At 47.0% G+C, this 17,171-nt stretch overlaps 1 protein-coding gene across 1 annotated transcript in view; it reads left to right on the top strand.

The window, feature by feature from the left end:
- The window catches only part of MAP4K2 (mitogen-activated protein kinase kinase kinase kinase 2), a 149,875-nt gene that overhangs the window by 41,371 nt on the left and 91,333 nt on the right, over positions 1-17,171 (top strand). The window contains exons 20-32 of the mRNA XM_056853884.1: positions 257-298; positions 514-598; positions 688-767; positions 1,534-1,594; positions 4,312-4,435; positions 5,806-5,864; positions 8,012-8,115; positions 8,263-8,434; positions 9,666-9,734; positions 9,843-9,929; positions 10,987-11,057; positions 11,892-11,947; positions 12,196-12,350. Of these exons, the coding sequence (XP_056709862.1) occupies positions 257-298; positions 514-598; positions 688-767; positions 1,534-1,594; positions 4,312-4,435; positions 5,806-5,864; positions 8,012-8,115; positions 8,263-8,434; positions 9,666-9,734; positions 9,843-9,929; positions 10,987-11,057; positions 11,892-11,947; positions 12,196-12,283 (1,098 nt within the window). The 3' untranslated portion in view covers positions 12,284-12,350. The remainder of the gene's footprint in view (positions 1-256; positions 299-513; positions 599-687; positions 768-1,533; positions 1,595-4,311; positions 4,436-5,805; positions 5,865-8,011; positions 8,116-8,262; positions 8,435-9,665; positions 9,735-9,842; positions 9,930-10,986; positions 11,058-11,891; positions 11,948-12,195; positions 12,351-17,171) is intronic.

Below are 17,171 nucleotides of genomic sequence, written 5' to 3' on the forward strand. Positions count from 1 at the left end.
TCAGGCTAAACATACCCAGCTCCTTCAAGCTTTCCTCATAGGACTTGGTCTCCAGACCCCTCACCATCTTTGTTGCCCTCCTCTGGACACGTTCCAGGTCTCCTTTCCCCTGTGGAAGAAAGTCACCCTGGTTAAAGGGAGGGCCAAAGATGAGGACCCTGAGTCAGGGGAAGCCAGTGTCCTGCCCTTTTAAAAGTAAGATATCTTTCCCACATGTTCCTAGTTGACCGTCTTCTCTTCTTTTTGTTCTCTGCAGAGATTGATTTGTCATGGGCTGCCCCCCACCCCAAAAGTCCACGTAAGTTCCATTCACAGCAAAGCTTCTCTTGGCAACGCTTACTGGGTGGGGCGAGGAAGCTACTTTGGTAAACTGGGGGAGAGTTACGGCAGAAGGTTTTCTTTGAGAGCAGTAGAAGAAATACCAGAAAGGCAGAATCCTGGAGTGCTGCTCCGGTTGGACTGCTTCTGCTGAACCCAACACCTCCTACCTGTACTTGTGTTCCCCTTTCCTAGATGGGAGCCTGCTTCTCCAAAGTGTTCAATGGCTGCCCGCTGAAGATCAATTCAGCCACGACATGGATCCACCCAGAGACCCGAGGTAGAGTCCGCTCCCTCTTCTACCTTGCCGCCCCTATAATCCGTGGCTTGTAATCTGTGATCTGACTTACTTCCTATTGCCCCTTGCAGATCTCTACTTGGTGGTGGGGGCTGAGGAAGGTATCTACACCCTCAACCTGCATGAACTCCATGAAGATACCATGGAAAAGGTGAGCCTGGAGGGGTGTGCAGACTGAGACAGGTGGTTGATGGTAGTAGCCTTCCAATACCTTGCACGGGGAGGGGCTGTGGTTCAGTGGCAAAGCATCTGCTTGGCATGCAGAAGGTCTCCGGTTCAGTTCTTGGCATCTCCAGTTAAAAGAATCAGGTAGTAGGGGATATGAATGACCTCAGCCAGAGACCCTGGAGAGCCACTGCCAGACTGAGTAGACAATACTGACTTTGATGGACCAAGGGTCTGATTCAGATAAAGGCAGCATCACGTGTGGGAGGGAGGAAAAATGATCTCTTAACCTGGAAGGTAGTTGTGCTCTGGAGAATGTGTGTGAGGGGAGACTTGTTTTGGGGCACTGATACCAGCCTCCATTGATCTGCATTTGAAGGGAGCCAAAAATGATCATTGCTAGAGCAGTATATTGTTTTGGCAGATTTGGCTGCATTTGTTTTAATTATCATGTAAACATGTAATCTTCCCATTTTAAAAAATGGTGTTAATTGAATTGTTATTTTTTGTGTCCTTGCAACCTGCTGTTCTGTTAGCCGCCTTGAGTCTGAGGAGGTGGCAGAGTAAAAATATTCCAAATAAATAAATATAATGTATATTATCATTTATGGCTAGGGGCATTATCAAACTTGATTAGGGTTATCACATTTAATTTTGGGCTCTCTTGTATTATCCTGTTACATTTCACACAATGAAAACAAAAATGGTTGTTCTACAACTGATAGATGCCTCTTTCTCTTCCCCTTCCCAAGCTTCTTCCACACAGGTGTTCTTGGCTCTACTGTATGAATAACGTGCTACTGACCTTAGCTGGTGAGTTCTTAGGGGCAGAACTAACCTTTTCCTTCCCCCTCCCCTCTTTTGACTTGTTAGTAGATATGAATATCCATCTCCAGTAAGTTGATCTTTAGGGGTAGTGATCCTCAGATTTTGGACTACAGATGGTAGGGTTGGGAGGTATCACAAAGCAGATTTATGACTTAGACATCCTTATAGAAAGTACAAATTGCAGGCTTGCGTAGCTTCAGTTTGCCTCAGTGCCTTGTGAGGAAGAAAGGGGAGGCAGGGAATTATATGGGGCCTTTCCTAGACGTGGTTTTAAATTATTATATGTATTGTATCAATGATGTTAGACATCCTGAGCCCAGTTCACCCGGGGGGGGGGGGCAGGGTATAAATAAAATTTCTGTCTTATCTATTTGTCTGCTTCAACATCTTCTGGGTTCTGCTAACTGCAACTGGCTCCCCTCTTCTGTTTCCCCCCCTTTAAATTCTAATGAAACAAGAGGCGTAGTGAAGGTTAATCCCCCATCTCAGGTCTGAGGAGGCCATGTGGGGGCTTGTCTAAAGTGGGCACCCCCTCCCAGGAGCCCTCTCACCCTACATGCCCCCCTCTCCCTCCTGCCCCATTCAGCCCTGGAGCAGGCAAGGTTCTTGCCTGGCTGCCACCACTCTGGTCGGGGTGGGGTGATGTTTCAAACTAGGGAGGGCCCAGAGTATCCTCTCCTCCCTTCACACTTCCAAACAGCGCCCCTGCACAGGTGAGGGCATTCCCAGGTGAACAGTTGAGCTGGAGGCGTGAGAACCCAGGCCGTGTAAAACCAACTGCTTTATTGAACAATGGGTAATCACCAAACAAGCGGGAAACAGAAGTACTTGTGAGCAACGGCTTTAACAGGATACGTTTTGAACAAGCAGGGCAAGATTAAGACATAAAGGAGCCGGCAAGAAAAACAAGAAAGCTTCCTAACATGGCTTCCTCACTGGCCCCTACTGTACCTGGCCCTTCCAGGGTCCAACCCACCTTCTTTGGGCGAGGAATTAGGGTTGCCAACCTCCAGGTACTACCCAAAAACAAACCACAAGTTCTGTAATACAAGCAGTTAGGAAATCAACAGCACACAAGCTCAATGTATCACAATATTCTTATAATTATTTTACAAATTTCTTAGTGCAATATAATCTAAGTGCTTTATAAATATATACATGACCAAATGATTTCCAATGCGTTTTTCCGGCTGAACCAATGCCAATGGGGAGAAAGGAGACAATGATATAAAAAGTCCCAAAGCAAGTTGGTAGGTTTAAGTTCAACCAGGACGCATGCAAAAGCGGCTGCATCAATGAAGATTGTGGCGGCGTCCTGAGTGCGCACAAAGGCTGCTAGAACTCTTCACCTCTCTCCAGGTCCTAGCTGGAGTTCTGCTATTACAACCGATCTCCAGCCAATAGAGATCAGTTCACCTGGAGAAAATGGGTGCTTTGCCAATTGGACTCTATGGCACTGAAGTCCCTCCCCAAACCCCACCCCCTTCAGGCTCCGTCTCAAAAACCTCCCACCGGTGGCAAAGGGGGACCTGGCAACCCTATGAGAAATCCTTTCTGGCTGGTAGTGGCTTTTTTGCCACTCGACTCCTGGGAGAACACCTTCCTTTTCAGTGGGGGGCTTATATTATTTCTCTCATGGCCCAGCCTCCTTGGTGATGATTGGTTTTCCTTTCCCCTCCAATTTCACTAGTCCCTATCCCTGGGTTGGAGGGCATCTGGGAAATGTAAGCCCACAAGGAAAATCCCAGTAATGCCCCAGGCCTCCCAAGGGGGAAGAGAGAGGCTGCAGCAAGGCCTGCAGGCCGTTCCGCCAATCAGCCTTCGGTGTAGGAGAGGGAAGGCAATGTATGAATTGTAGCACAGGGACCCAGAGTCATGACAACACCCTTCTTCCCTGCATGTCCCTAAAGCAAACTGAAGCTGCATGAAGCCACAATTTAGGGATGGTCTTGGGTGCAAGCCAATACCACCCACTCACTAGTTCTACGCCACTTGGACTGCCCTGGGCCACACACAAAGCACTATTTGAAGTATTTCTGCCTGGCTTCTCAATAACATATTTTATGAGGCACCTTACAAAGATCAGTTAGCTTGAGGTAGCTCACATAAGTGAGCCAAGCCACATGGGAGGTGATTGCTTCCTGATTCTAAAGAGATCTATGCCAATAAAGGTTTGATGATGATCATTCTAAAGAGTGGCCCTGTCAGACCTAATAGAACAGAGAGGGGAAAATAATCTCTAAAATCATATATGGGGGCCTTTATTCAAGGCACCCAAAGCCTAGACAAGGAATGATAGTTCACTGACAGAGCACGTGCTTTGCATGCCAAAGGTTCCCTGGTTCAGTCCCCAGTATCACCAGCTGAAAAAAATCTCTGATGGTAAGGCCTGGGAGAAAAACATCTGAGCCTGAGACTTGGAGCACTGTGGCCAATCTGGGTAGACCATCATGCGCTCAAAAGTCTCACTGTAGACAGCAGCTTCATATGTTGAAATTTGGTTTGGTGGATTTGGGATAGCAGGAAACCATGTAGTATGATGGGATTCTGCAGAACTTGTGGGGAGGGATGTGATAGGAGGAGGTTTGTATGGGAACTGGACAAGGGGCAGGGAGGTCCTGCACGTAAAATGTGGCACCTCTCTCCCCTACCTGCTGATGACTGTGCAATTTGGCCAAGCCTTCCTCCTTTTTGCTTTGCAGGGAAATCTTCCCAGGTCTCCTCCCACAACCTTCTGGGTCTCTTTGAGCAACGCTGTCAGCTACAGAAGCGGCAGGTTCCTCTTTCCATTGCCACCAACCGGCTGACAGAGCGAATCATCCCCAGGTGGGGAGAGGTGAGGGGGGGACCACACTTCCCTTAAGGGGAGGGGGTTAGTGTCCCTGTAGAGAAAAGAAGTCTGTAATACTGGTGGAGGGCAGGGGAAGTCTTAATAGTAAGCTAGATTCTAGTCCAGTAGGGGCTGGGAGACCAACAAGATTTTCCGGGTATAAGCTTTCAAAGGTCAAAGCTCCCTTCATCAGATACAAAGGCTCATACCCCAAAGATCTTGTTGGTCTGCCAGGTAGGGTTGCCAATCTCCAGCCGATAGAGATCAGTTTCCCTGGAGAAAATGATGGCTTGGGCAATTGGACTCTATGGCATTGAAGTCCCTCCCCTTTAGAAACCCCGCCCTCCTCAGGCTCCACCCCCAAAATCTCCAGGTATTTCCCAGTTCGGACCTTGCAACCCTACTGCCAGGTGCTACTGGATGAGAATCTAGTAGTTCTACTGCAGACCAACACTGTTATTCTCTGAAATTATCTTAATACTAAGGTACACCCTGCCGCTGAATCACCTGCAGTCACCATAGGGGGTTCTAAACGTTTGAGACTGTGTGTACATTAAGATTTAATTTGTAGCTGTGAAGGACTAGAAGCTTGTTAAATGAATTGAGATTATTATTTCATTGCCAATCCCTTGCTCGATGGGGTGGGGAAGATGGAGCTGGATCGGTGATTGGTGTCATGGAGAATCATATCATATTTCAGTGCTGAGCCCATGTGCTTTGTCATGTTTCTCTTCACTGTTAGAGAACCAGGCCTGGCATGGGAGGTTGAGTTCTGGGACTTTAAATTAAATCCTTGGAACAATTCCATTATGTGAAAAAAGGAGGAAGAGGGGCAGAAGGCATAGCAATGGGGAGTCAGGAGGAGCTCCAGGTCCTATTTTGTCTCATTGGTTGTCACCATTTCACCTCCGCCCTGACCTGGATAGCCCAGGCTAGCCCGATCTCAGAAGCTAACCAGTGTCAGACCTGATTGGTACTTGGATGGGAGACCACCAAGGAATTCCAGGGTCACTATGCAGAGAAAAACAATGGCAAACCACCTCTGTTAGACTCTTGTCTTGAAAGCTCTACGGCAGGGGTGTCAAACATATGGTCCTCGGGCCCCTTGAGAGCTCTTATCTGGCCCACAAGCCAGGTGAGGAATCCACCCCCGCCCCCCAGTCCCAATCTGGGCATTAAATTTTATGGTACACATGGCCTGGCTCAACCAAGTGACATTTATGTCATACCCGGCCCTTGTAACAAATAAGTTTGACACCCTTGCCCTATGGGGTCGCAATAAGTCAGCTGCAACTTGACAGCACTTTACATATACACATTTCCCCTCCATCCTGCAATCTAAAATTTCCTTTTTTTTTCCTGGCAGGAAGTTTGCGCTGTCAGCCAAGATAGCAGATACCAAAGGCTGCTTGAAGTGTTGTGTGGGTGAGTGACTGCCTGCTGTTCTGACCAGAAGACTTTCCATCCAACACCCACCTTATCAGTGTGGTGTAGTGGTTAGAGGGTTGGTTTAGGATCTGGGAGACCTAAGTTCAAATCCCTACACACACCATGAAACTCGCCTTGTCGGTTTAACTTACCTTACAGGGTTGTTGTGAGGAAAAAATAGAAGAGGAGAGAACCAAGTATGCCATCCTTGAAAGAAGTGAGATAATAATAATAGAAATAATCTCAGATCAGCCACATAAACAGATCTGAGGAGTCTTGAACTCATAGAATCCTAGAGTTGGAAGGGGCCATTAAGGACATCTAGTCCAACCCCATGCTCAACGCGGGATCAGCCTAGAGCATCCCTGACAAATGTTTGTCCAGCCTCTACTTAAAGACTGCCAGTGAGGGGGAGCTCACCACCTCCCTGGGTAGCCAATTCCACTGTTGAACAACTCTTACTGTAAAAAAAAATTGCTAATATCCAGGTAGTACCTCCCTGCCCATAATTTAAACCCATTATCTCTTGTCTAACTCAAATCTTCTCAGCCCATACCAGCACAAATTAGAGAGGATTGTCCTAGGATTGCCATCGTCTTTGACTCAGCCCTGCACGTTGCTTTTAACAGCAGCTTGCTCCGCAGATATCAGCAGGTGATCATGTTTATTTCCATGTTATTTTTTATGGGATGTCTGCACATCCAGCTTCAGTTAAAGGCGCAGAAATGCCAGTTAGCAACCCAGTCTTGTTCTCCAGGCTTCCTCTGATGTCTTAGGGGCAGCCTGGGTATCTTTTCTTCCCCCTGGCTCAGCTTAGGCTGAGCATTGACCAATTAAGAATTTTACCACTCACAATGCAGATAAACACAGTGCCGATATTGTGTAACTTGGTTTGGTGTCAGTTAATTTCCCAGAAGGTTGGGGGGCTTGCGTGCTAGCCAGCTGCCACCCACCCCTCTTACACAGTGGAGCATGGCATTCCTTGTTTTCTCTCCAGCCGTCAAAAAGCATTAGTTGGTAAAGCTTCCAACCCAGCCTAATTATTTTCTCTAAATAACAATTTGACAGTTCCCTGGGCTGAAGACTCATTTCGAATCCTTAGAATCCTCTTTCAGACTTAATAGTCTTGAGTTAATATTCCTTCCCCTAGGGATACATTTTGCATGTTTAATAGAGCCGTTAATAATATTAAACTTCTTCATATTTTAAGTCATTAAGAAGCTGCAGCTCCTTTCTTACTCGGTGTCGTGATTGTCATGTCAACAATTGATTTCTTTATCTGAATTAATTAGATGGTCGTTTAACAACAAACCCTTAAGTAAGAAGCAGGATTCTAAGGATCTGAAATGAATCTCGAGCCTGGGGAACTCATAATTGATCATCACGTTTTAGTATTTTTAGCCTGCATATTGCATATGAGGATTTTGTATAATGGGAGATTGTAAGAATAGACTTGGGATTTTCACATACATTGTTTTAGTGTCCTTTTTGTTGACAGTTTTGGTACACTCAGTATAAGCAAACTAAATGTGTTCAGAAGGTGCATAGGCAAGGAAAGTAGGATCTGGGGGTATCAGGCTACAAGGTACAAGGCAAAATGACTGAGGTGAAAGTGAAGCCAAAAAGGCACCCAGAAAAAAATTGTTTTAATAAAAAATATTATTTTGTAATGGGGGAAATCCCTAAGCTGTTTTGATAATCATCCTCGGTGTGGGGTGGACGAGCAAACAAACCCATAGGGGTTATCAAAGTGCATTAGGGATTAGAAAATAATTTTTAATTAAAACAATTTTTCTATTGTCCTTACCTGGATGGCCCAGGCTAGCCCAATCTTGTCAGATCTAGGAAGCTACGCAGGGTCGGGCCTAATTTGTACGTGGATGGGAGACCACCAAGGAAGTCCCGGTCGCTGCACAGATGTAGGCAATGGCAAACCACAACTGAATGTGTCTTGCCCTGAAAACCCCATGAGGAGTTGCTGTAAATCAGCTGCGACTTGATGGCACTTTCTACCACCAGTTTTTCTATTGCATCTTTTTGGGCTGTTCTCCGGTGTTTAGTATGCCTTCCCCTCCTTTTTTGTGCCTTTAACCTAACTGCCACCCAGGCAGTTTATGGGACTGACACTGCTGTCTCTGTTTCAGTCCGTAATCCCTACTCCGGGAGCACATTCCTGTGTGCTGCTCTTCCCTCCAGCCTTGCCCTCCTGCAGTGGTACGAGCCCTTGCAGAAGTTTATGCTACTGAAGGTACGTACTGAAGGGCCACAGGTGCTGGACGGAGCGCTCCTTTCCTTCCGAGCGCTCCTGAAGTTCTGGTGTTGCCCCGGAATGGGATGTCTTTGTAGCCATACCCTTTGCAATTGTGTCACTGGCCTGCATTCTTTCTTCCCCCAGCACGTTCCTGTGGTGCTGCCAGCTCCCTTGACCTTGTTTGAGTTGCTGGTGGTAGAGACGGAGGAGTACCCACAGGTATGCTTGGGGGTCACCGGAAGCGACCAGCCAGGCGCAGAGTTGCATTTCAGCACGCTCTCCCTCAGCACCGGCCTCAGCACCTCGAGCCCTTCTGGTAAGGCAGGAACAGGGCAGTCTTGAAAAACCACTTCTGAATGTCATCTACCGCAGAAGGTCTGCTAAGTGGCTAGCCTCATCCTGGAAGCTATCCAAAATAGAAAAAACACCCCACATATTGGATTTATCAAAAATTATTATATGTTTTTACATTCACGTCTGTATGTAAAATAATGAAAATCACATATATTGTTTAGGCATCACAATATTACACAGTGGTTAAAAAGATGTTTTAAATACAGACACTGCAATTACAAAAAATAATATAAACTGGCATCGAATTATCAAAACAGTTTAACAACTGTGACCTTGTTCCAGTTACCTGTTTCTGACAATCTTGTTTCTCTCTTCTTAACAAGTACTTAGGTTAAAGACTTGTTATGTCCAAAAAAAACTTCATCGGAAGTCTTGCAATAAGCTACAATTATATAATCAAATGAACACATTATTTCATTATAGTCACCAAGGAAGGCCAGGGTCGCTATGCAGAGGCAGGCAGTAGCAGACCAGCTCTGTACATCTCTTACCTTGAAAACCCTCTAGGGTGGCCGTAGCTCAGCTGTGACTTGACGGCACTTAAACATTTCTAGTAATATAAAAGTGTGATTTTTAAAAAGAAATTAGGGTTATGTGAGTGCAGTTACGAGAGCCATCATGTTTTGCTAGGCTAGGGGGAGACCCAGATTCAGATTTTTGCTTGGTTTACTGGTTGATCCAGGGATCTAGGGTTTCCAACTTCCAAGTGGGGCTTGATCTGGAATTACAGTTGATCTCCAGACAACAGAGATCAGTTCCTCTGGGAAAAAAATGGCTGCTTTGGAGGGTGGACCCTATGGCAATATACCCTGCTGAGGTCCCTTCCCAGACTCCACCTCCAAATCTCCATAAATTTCCAAACCCAGAGTTAGCAACCCTACAAGGGTCTCAGCTTAATCCATATGAACACCCCACTACTCTGAATTCTGTGGAGGGATGGCTTGTTCTGGACCACAAATGTGCTACATGGGGTGGAGGCGAGAGGGTCAGTGATGTGGGGGTGATGGCCAGGGAAGAGTCCGGTGTCAGAGGAGCAACAAGGACCCCTTGTTCATGTGCAGTTAACCACAGTTCCCCAAGAGCTCTTGGTCCCTCCAGGTGATGTGGTGTAGACCTGCGCGTTTCTGGGGTCTGATGAAAGTCAGATTCGGCACTCCCGCAAACCCTTTAACCCTTCTCTTGCCTTGTTGCAGGCCGGCCCCTCGTCATGGCCAATCATGTCACTCAGATGGACCGAGACACTGTCCTGGTGTGTTTTGAGCGTAAGTCCTCTCTCACTTTGACCCAATCCTCCTTTCTTCTCCACTGCCCTGCCAACGCTCCCTGGATCACATCTTCTCGATTAGTCAACTTTGTTGTTCTTGCTTTAGGCTGCGTGCGGGTAGTGAACCTACGTGGTGCTCCTCGGGGAGGCCTTGCTCCTGAACTCACCTTCAATTTTCCTATTGAGACCATTGGTATGTTGGATTGGTGGTGTGTGTGAGAGGGGGAGGTTCTTTGTGGAACTAGTGATGATGGTAGTGGAGGCGTCCTTCAGGCTTCTTCCTAGGTCTGGCTGCTTAGGTTTTCTTTCCCCCTCTAAGCAGAGCGACCTGTGTTAATATCAGCCCCACTCTTTGTCTAAACCAGCAGCTATTCTACCTAACTGCACTGAGGTCCAATTCTCTTGACTTTCTGGTTCTTTGTGAATCACTGCATTTCACCTGCCCCATACTTACTTATAATTTATTTTCATTTACTTTATCCTGTGTTCTCAATAGCTTCAAAGGTTTCCACAGATGGAAGGGATTTTCATCTGTGGAACATGACTTCTCCCTCCCTCCCTCCTGCTGCAGTCCAAAACAACCCTTCCTAAGCTGCTCCCCCAGAAACAGTATGAGGGGGGACGGAGAGGTCTGCCATAGAAGAGTGGGGAGAAATCAGTGAAAATCTTCCTGCTAGTTGCATGCGTGGAACTTCTCTGATGGGTCCAAGGCAATAAAATATTTTTGAGGTGGCCTACAAGTACTAAGAATAATACTGATAAATAAAAATGGAACAATGAAATTAGCATGATTCTAGGCCTCAGATATTCATACTTTAAAAAGCTTTTCCTAGCACTATTGTCTTTTCCAGTGAGTCTTGTCTTCTCATGATGTGACCAAAGTATGATGTGTTAGAATCTTAGGTTATAGAGGAGGTGTAGTGGTTAAGAGCGGTGGTTTGGAGTGGTGGATTCTGATCTGGAGAACCGGGTTTGATTCCCCACTCCTCCACACGAAGCCAGCTGGGTGACCTTGGGCAAGTCATTCTCTCTCAGCCTCACCTACCTCACAGGGTGTCTGTTGTGGGGAAGAGAAGGTGATTGTAAGCTGGTTTGATTCTCCCTTAAGTGGCAGAGAAAGTTGGCATATAAAAACCAACTCTTCTTCTTTTTGAGCTAAAGGTTGAGTACATTATACTTTTTGAAAAACTGATTCTACATCCAGGACCAGCCTGATATTTCCTTCCCTCTTCCTCTTTGCTTTGATGCAGTGTGCCTTCAAGACAGCGTTTTGGCCTTCTGGAAACATGGCATGCAAGGCCGAAACCTGGAATCTGGAGAGGTGAGTGAAGCTGAGATGGGGCATAGGTGTCTGTCGGCACCAGACTCAGTGTTGATGATGGGAGAGCTCAAAACCTTTCCACCTAACGTTATAGGGGAAAACATTAGTCAAACAGTATTGGGAAGAAATTATTCCAAATGTGCATGCTTTACCTTGGTACTGTTTCCTTGAGGAGCATGAGAGGTGCCCTTCTGGTCCAGATTAGTGGTCCACCTAGTCCAGCAATGTGTTTCACAACCCAGCTTCCCCCATATTTTCCCACAAGGCGGATCATACACTCATACTGAGTAGAATTAGAATCACAGAATTGGAAGGGGCCACACAGGCCATCTAGTCCAATCCCCTGCTCAATGCAGGATCAGCCTAGAGCATCCCTGACAAGTGCTTGTCCAGACTGCTTAAAGATTACCAGTGAGGGGGAGCTCACCACCTCCCTAAATTGGCGATTCCACTGTTGAACAACTCTTACTGTAAAAAAAACTTTTTCCTAATATCCAGCCAGTACCTCCCCGCCTGCAATTTAAACCCATTATTGCGAGCCCTGAGAAAATATCATGGAAATCTCCGTTTTGTTTTCTAACATACAGACTCTCTTAGCCCACTATGGAGAGCAGAGTAGGCCCTACTCTGTATCATTAATATGAAGAAACGGGCAGGAGTCATTTTTCAAGAAGAGCCCATATTCTGCCTCCTCCTTCTGTGGATTCCTCTCTCGAGAATGGGCCCAAGCGTTAAAGGGTGTTGCAAGTGGGTTTGAACTAGAGTAGCTGTTTAGGTGTACAGAGCCTCAGTAACAAGGATTTCCATCTAACCTGTTATTTCATTCCATAACAGGTGACGCAGGAGGTAACGGACGAGTCCCGAGTGTTCCAGGTCTTAGGAACCCACAGGTGAGGCTTTTAGCTGTGCACAATCTGTTAAGCATCCAACGTGCAGTTTTTATGTGGGAAGCAAAGTTCTTGCCACTTCCCAGGATGTTCCCTGTGTCCTGGGCTGTGTGCTGAGGCCCCAGACTGTGAATGTGGCAGCTGCCACCTGGATGCTCCGGGCGTCTGTCACACACGTGCCCAGCTTTCCTTGCCCTTTCAAGTGACTGCGCTGCTCACCGTTCCTCCTGCCTCTTTCTCATCCCTGGCAGAGACATCATTCTGGCGAGCACGCCCACGGACAATCCCTTGGCGCAGAGCAACCTCTACATCCTGACGGGTCACGAAAGCAGCTACTGAGTGCCTTCTCCAAAGTGTTGCTCCTCCTGGAGGTGCCTGGCCTTGTGGTGGACTATCATGAAGATTGGTGGGCTGGCTGTGACCTATATCTGCCCATTGCTGAGGGAACCCACTGGAATGGAGGGGTGGGCGTGTATGTGGAAGGCTTTCAGGCTCTCCCCCACCACTCTCCACTGCTGCCATATACACTGGACGTAACACTGTCTGGGCTCCCATACGTTCTTTGCTTGAGTCTTCCTGAGATCCTGCTGTGCACTAGGATGGGAGAGCCCTCTTCCCTGATTCGGGCCAGCATCTCCTGAGATGTTTTGCAATAATTTGACCACTAGTCAGTCTAAAGAGTGTAGCGGTCTCTCTGGGCTGACGCCATGTGCCTGCTTGAACGCTTCCTAGTCCCCTTTCCTTCTTTTTAACCCGTAGTAGTTGTCCATTGTGACACTGTGTAGGCAAGATGACCTAGTCTAGCCTCCAGAGTGAAGACAATCATTTGCCAGGGGTGCTACTGGGCATCGCACGCTTTAGCACTCGAGCTTTAATGTAAAGGTCTTTCAGGGCACTTTGAATTCTGACCTGACCTCCTTAAATTGGAGGCAGGGAGTATGTAGTTTTGAGGCTGGATGTATGAATGCATGAATAGATCGGGCCCAGGATGTGGCAGCAGGAGTATGTGTGGGTGGTTGAATTTGTGTGTGTAAGAGAGAGAGAGAGAGAGAGAGATTGAGCAGTACACTTGCCAAATATCTAAGCAGGAGGAATAGGTGCTTCTAGAGGGCAGATGGGGGTGGGGGGAGAAAACTGGCTGAGAACATTCAGCACGTGGTCCACAAAGTATGTGATAACCTGTTGTGGCTGGGGAGCTCTCAAAATGTGTGCCATGAAAGTACAGAGATGGACAGTGAGACAGTTTCAAGAGAGTTTACATTTTTGTAGCATAGACGTCCCCCTGTCCTGACCTGGATGGCCCAGGCTAGCCTGATCTCATCAGATCTCAGAAGCAGGGGCGGTCTTGATTCGAGACCTCCACGGCATACCAGGGCCATGACGCAAAGGCAGGCATTGGCAAACCACCTGTTAGTCTCTTGCCTTGAAAACCCTTACTGGGTTGCCATAAGTCAGCTGCGACTTGACGGCACTTTTTTACACACAGATGTTCCCCTAATGTAGGTCTGCACGCATATAACCCACTGAGCCCAACCAGCCCCTCACACGTGTATAGTAGCCCACCGGGGCAAGGCTCCCTGTCTTTGAAGTCATAGCCAGGCGGTTAAAATGGGGGCCGGGGGGGGAATAAATGGGCGGCATTTGGCTTGATGATCCACAAGTTGTCCTAGTGGCTACATGTGGGTTGAATGACTGCTGCGGTGCTGCAACCAGGTAGGGGTTGGCTGCTTGGAAGGAGAAGCGTGCTGGTGTGTATGGCTGTATGGATGCCCTGGGGGTGCATGAGTGGGGCTGGGTGAACTCCTATTGTGTTGAGATTTGTGTGAGGTCTTTGGTGGTGAGGAGTCTTTTTGTTTTTTGTTGTTGTTGCTTGAGCCAGTAGAAACATACAGCCAAATATCTGGGCTTATCAGGTCAACCACAACCCTGCTAATTTCGGTGCCAAGCAGTTTCCTTCCCAAGCTGCTAATTTCTTTGTGGTTTTTAATTGCTGTAAGCTGGAATTTATTGTCTGAGAAAACCAAACTTGAAAAGAAAATGCTATTTAACATGGAGATTGATATTAAATTGTGGTATTTTAATCCCAAATGATTGGGTATGATACATTCCTTTACCAAATAAGAACATAAGAAGAGCCATGCTGGATCAGGCCAAAGGCCCATCTAGTCCAGCATTCAGTTCACACTGTGGCCAACCAGCTACTTCTAGGAAGCCCACAAACAGGAAGACTGCAACAGCATCATCTTCCCTGTGCTCTCCAGAAACTGTTTTAGAGAGGCATACTACCTCTGGTACTAGAGGTAGTAGATATCCATCATGATTAGTAACCATTGATAGCCCAGTCAACGAAGAATTTGTCTACTCCACTTTTAAAGCCTTCCAAGTTAGGGACCATGACTACAATCTGTAGCAGCAAGCTCCAAAAATTAACTATATGCTATGTGAAGAGACACTTCCTTTTGTCTGTCCTGAATCTCACACCCTTCAACTTGTGGATGACCCAGGGTTCTAGTATTAATGGGAGAAGGAGAAAAGTCTCCTTGTCCATTCTCTCCACGCCATGCATAATTTTATAAACCTCTATCATGCCTCCCCTTACTCGTCTTTTTTGTAGGCTAAGCAGCCCTAAGCATTTTAATCAATCGTCATAGGACAGCTGCTCTAGTCCCCTTTGGTGTTTTGATAAATGTACAGGTCAGCTGGTTATTTGAGATTCCCAAGCATGTTCTTCCCCTCTACTTCTGCTGTATTGCTCTGAGGATGAAGAAATTGTAACTAATCCTGCTGACATTTCGTCCCAATCTGTTGCTTTCCTCATTAGAGTAGCCATGCTGGGTCACACCAAGAGTCCACCTAGTTCAGTATCCTATTTCTAACAGTGGCCAGTCAAACAAGGCTGTCCTCTGCTGACAATTGCACCTGAAAATCAGTTATTCTGCCTGCAAAGCCAGAGTATCCTCAGAGTATTATCAGAGCTAATAGCTCGTGATAGATGTGTCCTCCATTCCTTTTCCTGAACCCACTTTTGGACAAACGTAGCTTAGCATAACCAGAATGGAGTATCATTATGCTATTTTCTCCTCCAGCAAACAGGTTTCCCTGGCAGTATTCCAACACACTAGAGAGCCTCTGACCTTGATGGACCAGTGCTCATTCAGTATGAGGCAGTTTCGTGTGATCATTCCATTTACCCCTATCATTTTACCATGTTTGACCAACACTGACCTCGCCTTGGCTTCCATAAAGGTAGCACCTGCCTGAAGCTTCTGTGATACTTTCCCACTATTTACACGGCCTCCGTCTGCTGTCCTCATTCAAATGTGGGCAATGGTCACCTTTATTTTATTTCTAAATTTGAGGTTGTTGCTATGCACTTCTGATTAAATGCACATTTGAAACTGCAAGTTCTGTCCTCATACTTGCTGTTGGCCAAACAGGTACATATGTATAATAAGCAAATTACCTGTTCTCCAAAAAAGCAAGGTAAGGAACAATGCATGTAGGTTATCTAATTGGATTTATAAAAACACAAATTGTGAAATGTCCATAGCAGCTACTGTGCAGTTATTAGCTGTATTTTCAGCACAGGGTTTGGGGGGCGGGGGGGAACTTACCTTTTTCCTCAATTTTAATTCCTTATTCATACTAGTTATTACTTTAGTAAAGCCACTTTCAGAAGTACAGAGCACCATTTACTACTAGTTCCAGGAGGACAGCTATGTTAATCTGTAGTAGTAGAATAAAGTCTAAGGTGCTACTGGACTCAAAAGACCAACATTTTCCAAGGTGGAAACTGCAATGGTCCTGACCTGGATAGTCCAGGCTAGGTCATCAGATCTCCGAACCAAAGCAGGGTCAGCCCTAGTCAGTATCTGGATGGGAGACCACCAAGGAAGTCCATGGTCATGACACAGAAAGGCAATAGCAAACCACCTCTGAACATCTCTTGCCTTGAAAACCCTATGGGGTTGCCATAAGTCAGCTGAGACATGACTGGTGTGTGTTGGGGGGAGAGGTTCCATGAGTCAGTGTTCAGTTTGTCAGATACAACTACCCAAATCAAATTATATTGTTTGGCATACTTATGTAATTTAAAAATATGCCTCCCCCCCCCCCCACAAAAAACTGCAATAAATGAATTAGGCTTGCCAGCCTCCATGTGGGGCCTGGAAATCTCCCAGAATTAGAAGAAGAGTTGGTTTTTATAGTCCGACTTGCTCTGCCACTTAAGGAAGAATCAGACCGGCTTACAATCACCTTCCCTTCCCCACAACAGACACCCTGTGAGGTAGGTGAGGCTGAGAGAGTGTGACTTACCCAAGGTCACCCAGCTGGCTTCACTTGTAGGGGCGGGGAAACCAATCCAGTTCACCAGATTAGCCTCCGCCGCTCATGTGGAGGAGTGGGGAATCAAACCCGGTTCTCCAGATCAGACTCCACTGCTCCAAGCCACCGTTCTTAACCACTACACCACAATGGCTCCAGAAATCAGTTCCCTAAGAGAAAATGGCTATTTTGGAAGGTGGACTCCAAGGAAATATATACCAATGGGGTGTCGCTCCAACCCCCAAATCCCCAACCCAGAGGAGCAACCCTAGATATGTTCGAGGGGAGGGGAGAAAGGTTACTTTTGGTCATCGCCAAAGTTCTGAAGGCGGCACTTCCAGAGGCCTCCACGCCCCAGACCTGCCCAAGCTCCCAGAAGCCCCTGCGCCCCATAGGCCTACGCAAGGAAAGGCCTTCAAATCCACCACAGCAGCCATTAACCCTTTCCTTAGCAGCAGGCTCTTGGCCGTCTGCCAATGAAAGGGTGCCTTTCCTCTTGGCTAAGGACCTGTCCAATAGGAGATAAAGGTCTCATTGACGTCTCTCGCGGCCCTCTTAACATCGAACTGTAGGGCTCTAATGGCGAAATGATAAGCCTACGCACCCAATGGCGCACGTCAAGGCTAGCCAATCAGGACTGCGCACTGGACTTTAAGACCCTGCCCTCGGTCTCTTCTCCCGCCCTCTACGTTGATTCCATTTTTATTACCCCGCCCGCTATGCTTGATGGCCAATCCATGCCGTTTTTCTTCCGAGCGACAACCAGCAGACCCAATGGGTCTCTATCCCGCCCTTCCAATGAGTTCGCACCAATCCTATTCCTCGAACTGTCATCTACCCAATCGTCGTCGGCCGTGAGCTGAGTGATCCGGTTCCTGCCCAATAATGTGGCGCGGGGTCG

This window comes from Euleptes europaea, chromosome 7 (genome assembly GCF_029931775.1).
Source record: "Euleptes europaea isolate rEulEur1 chromosome 7, rEulEur1.hap1, whole genome shotgun sequence".
Lineage (NCBI taxonomy): Eukaryota > Metazoa > Chordata > Lepidosauria > Squamata > Sphaerodactylidae > Euleptes > Euleptes europaea.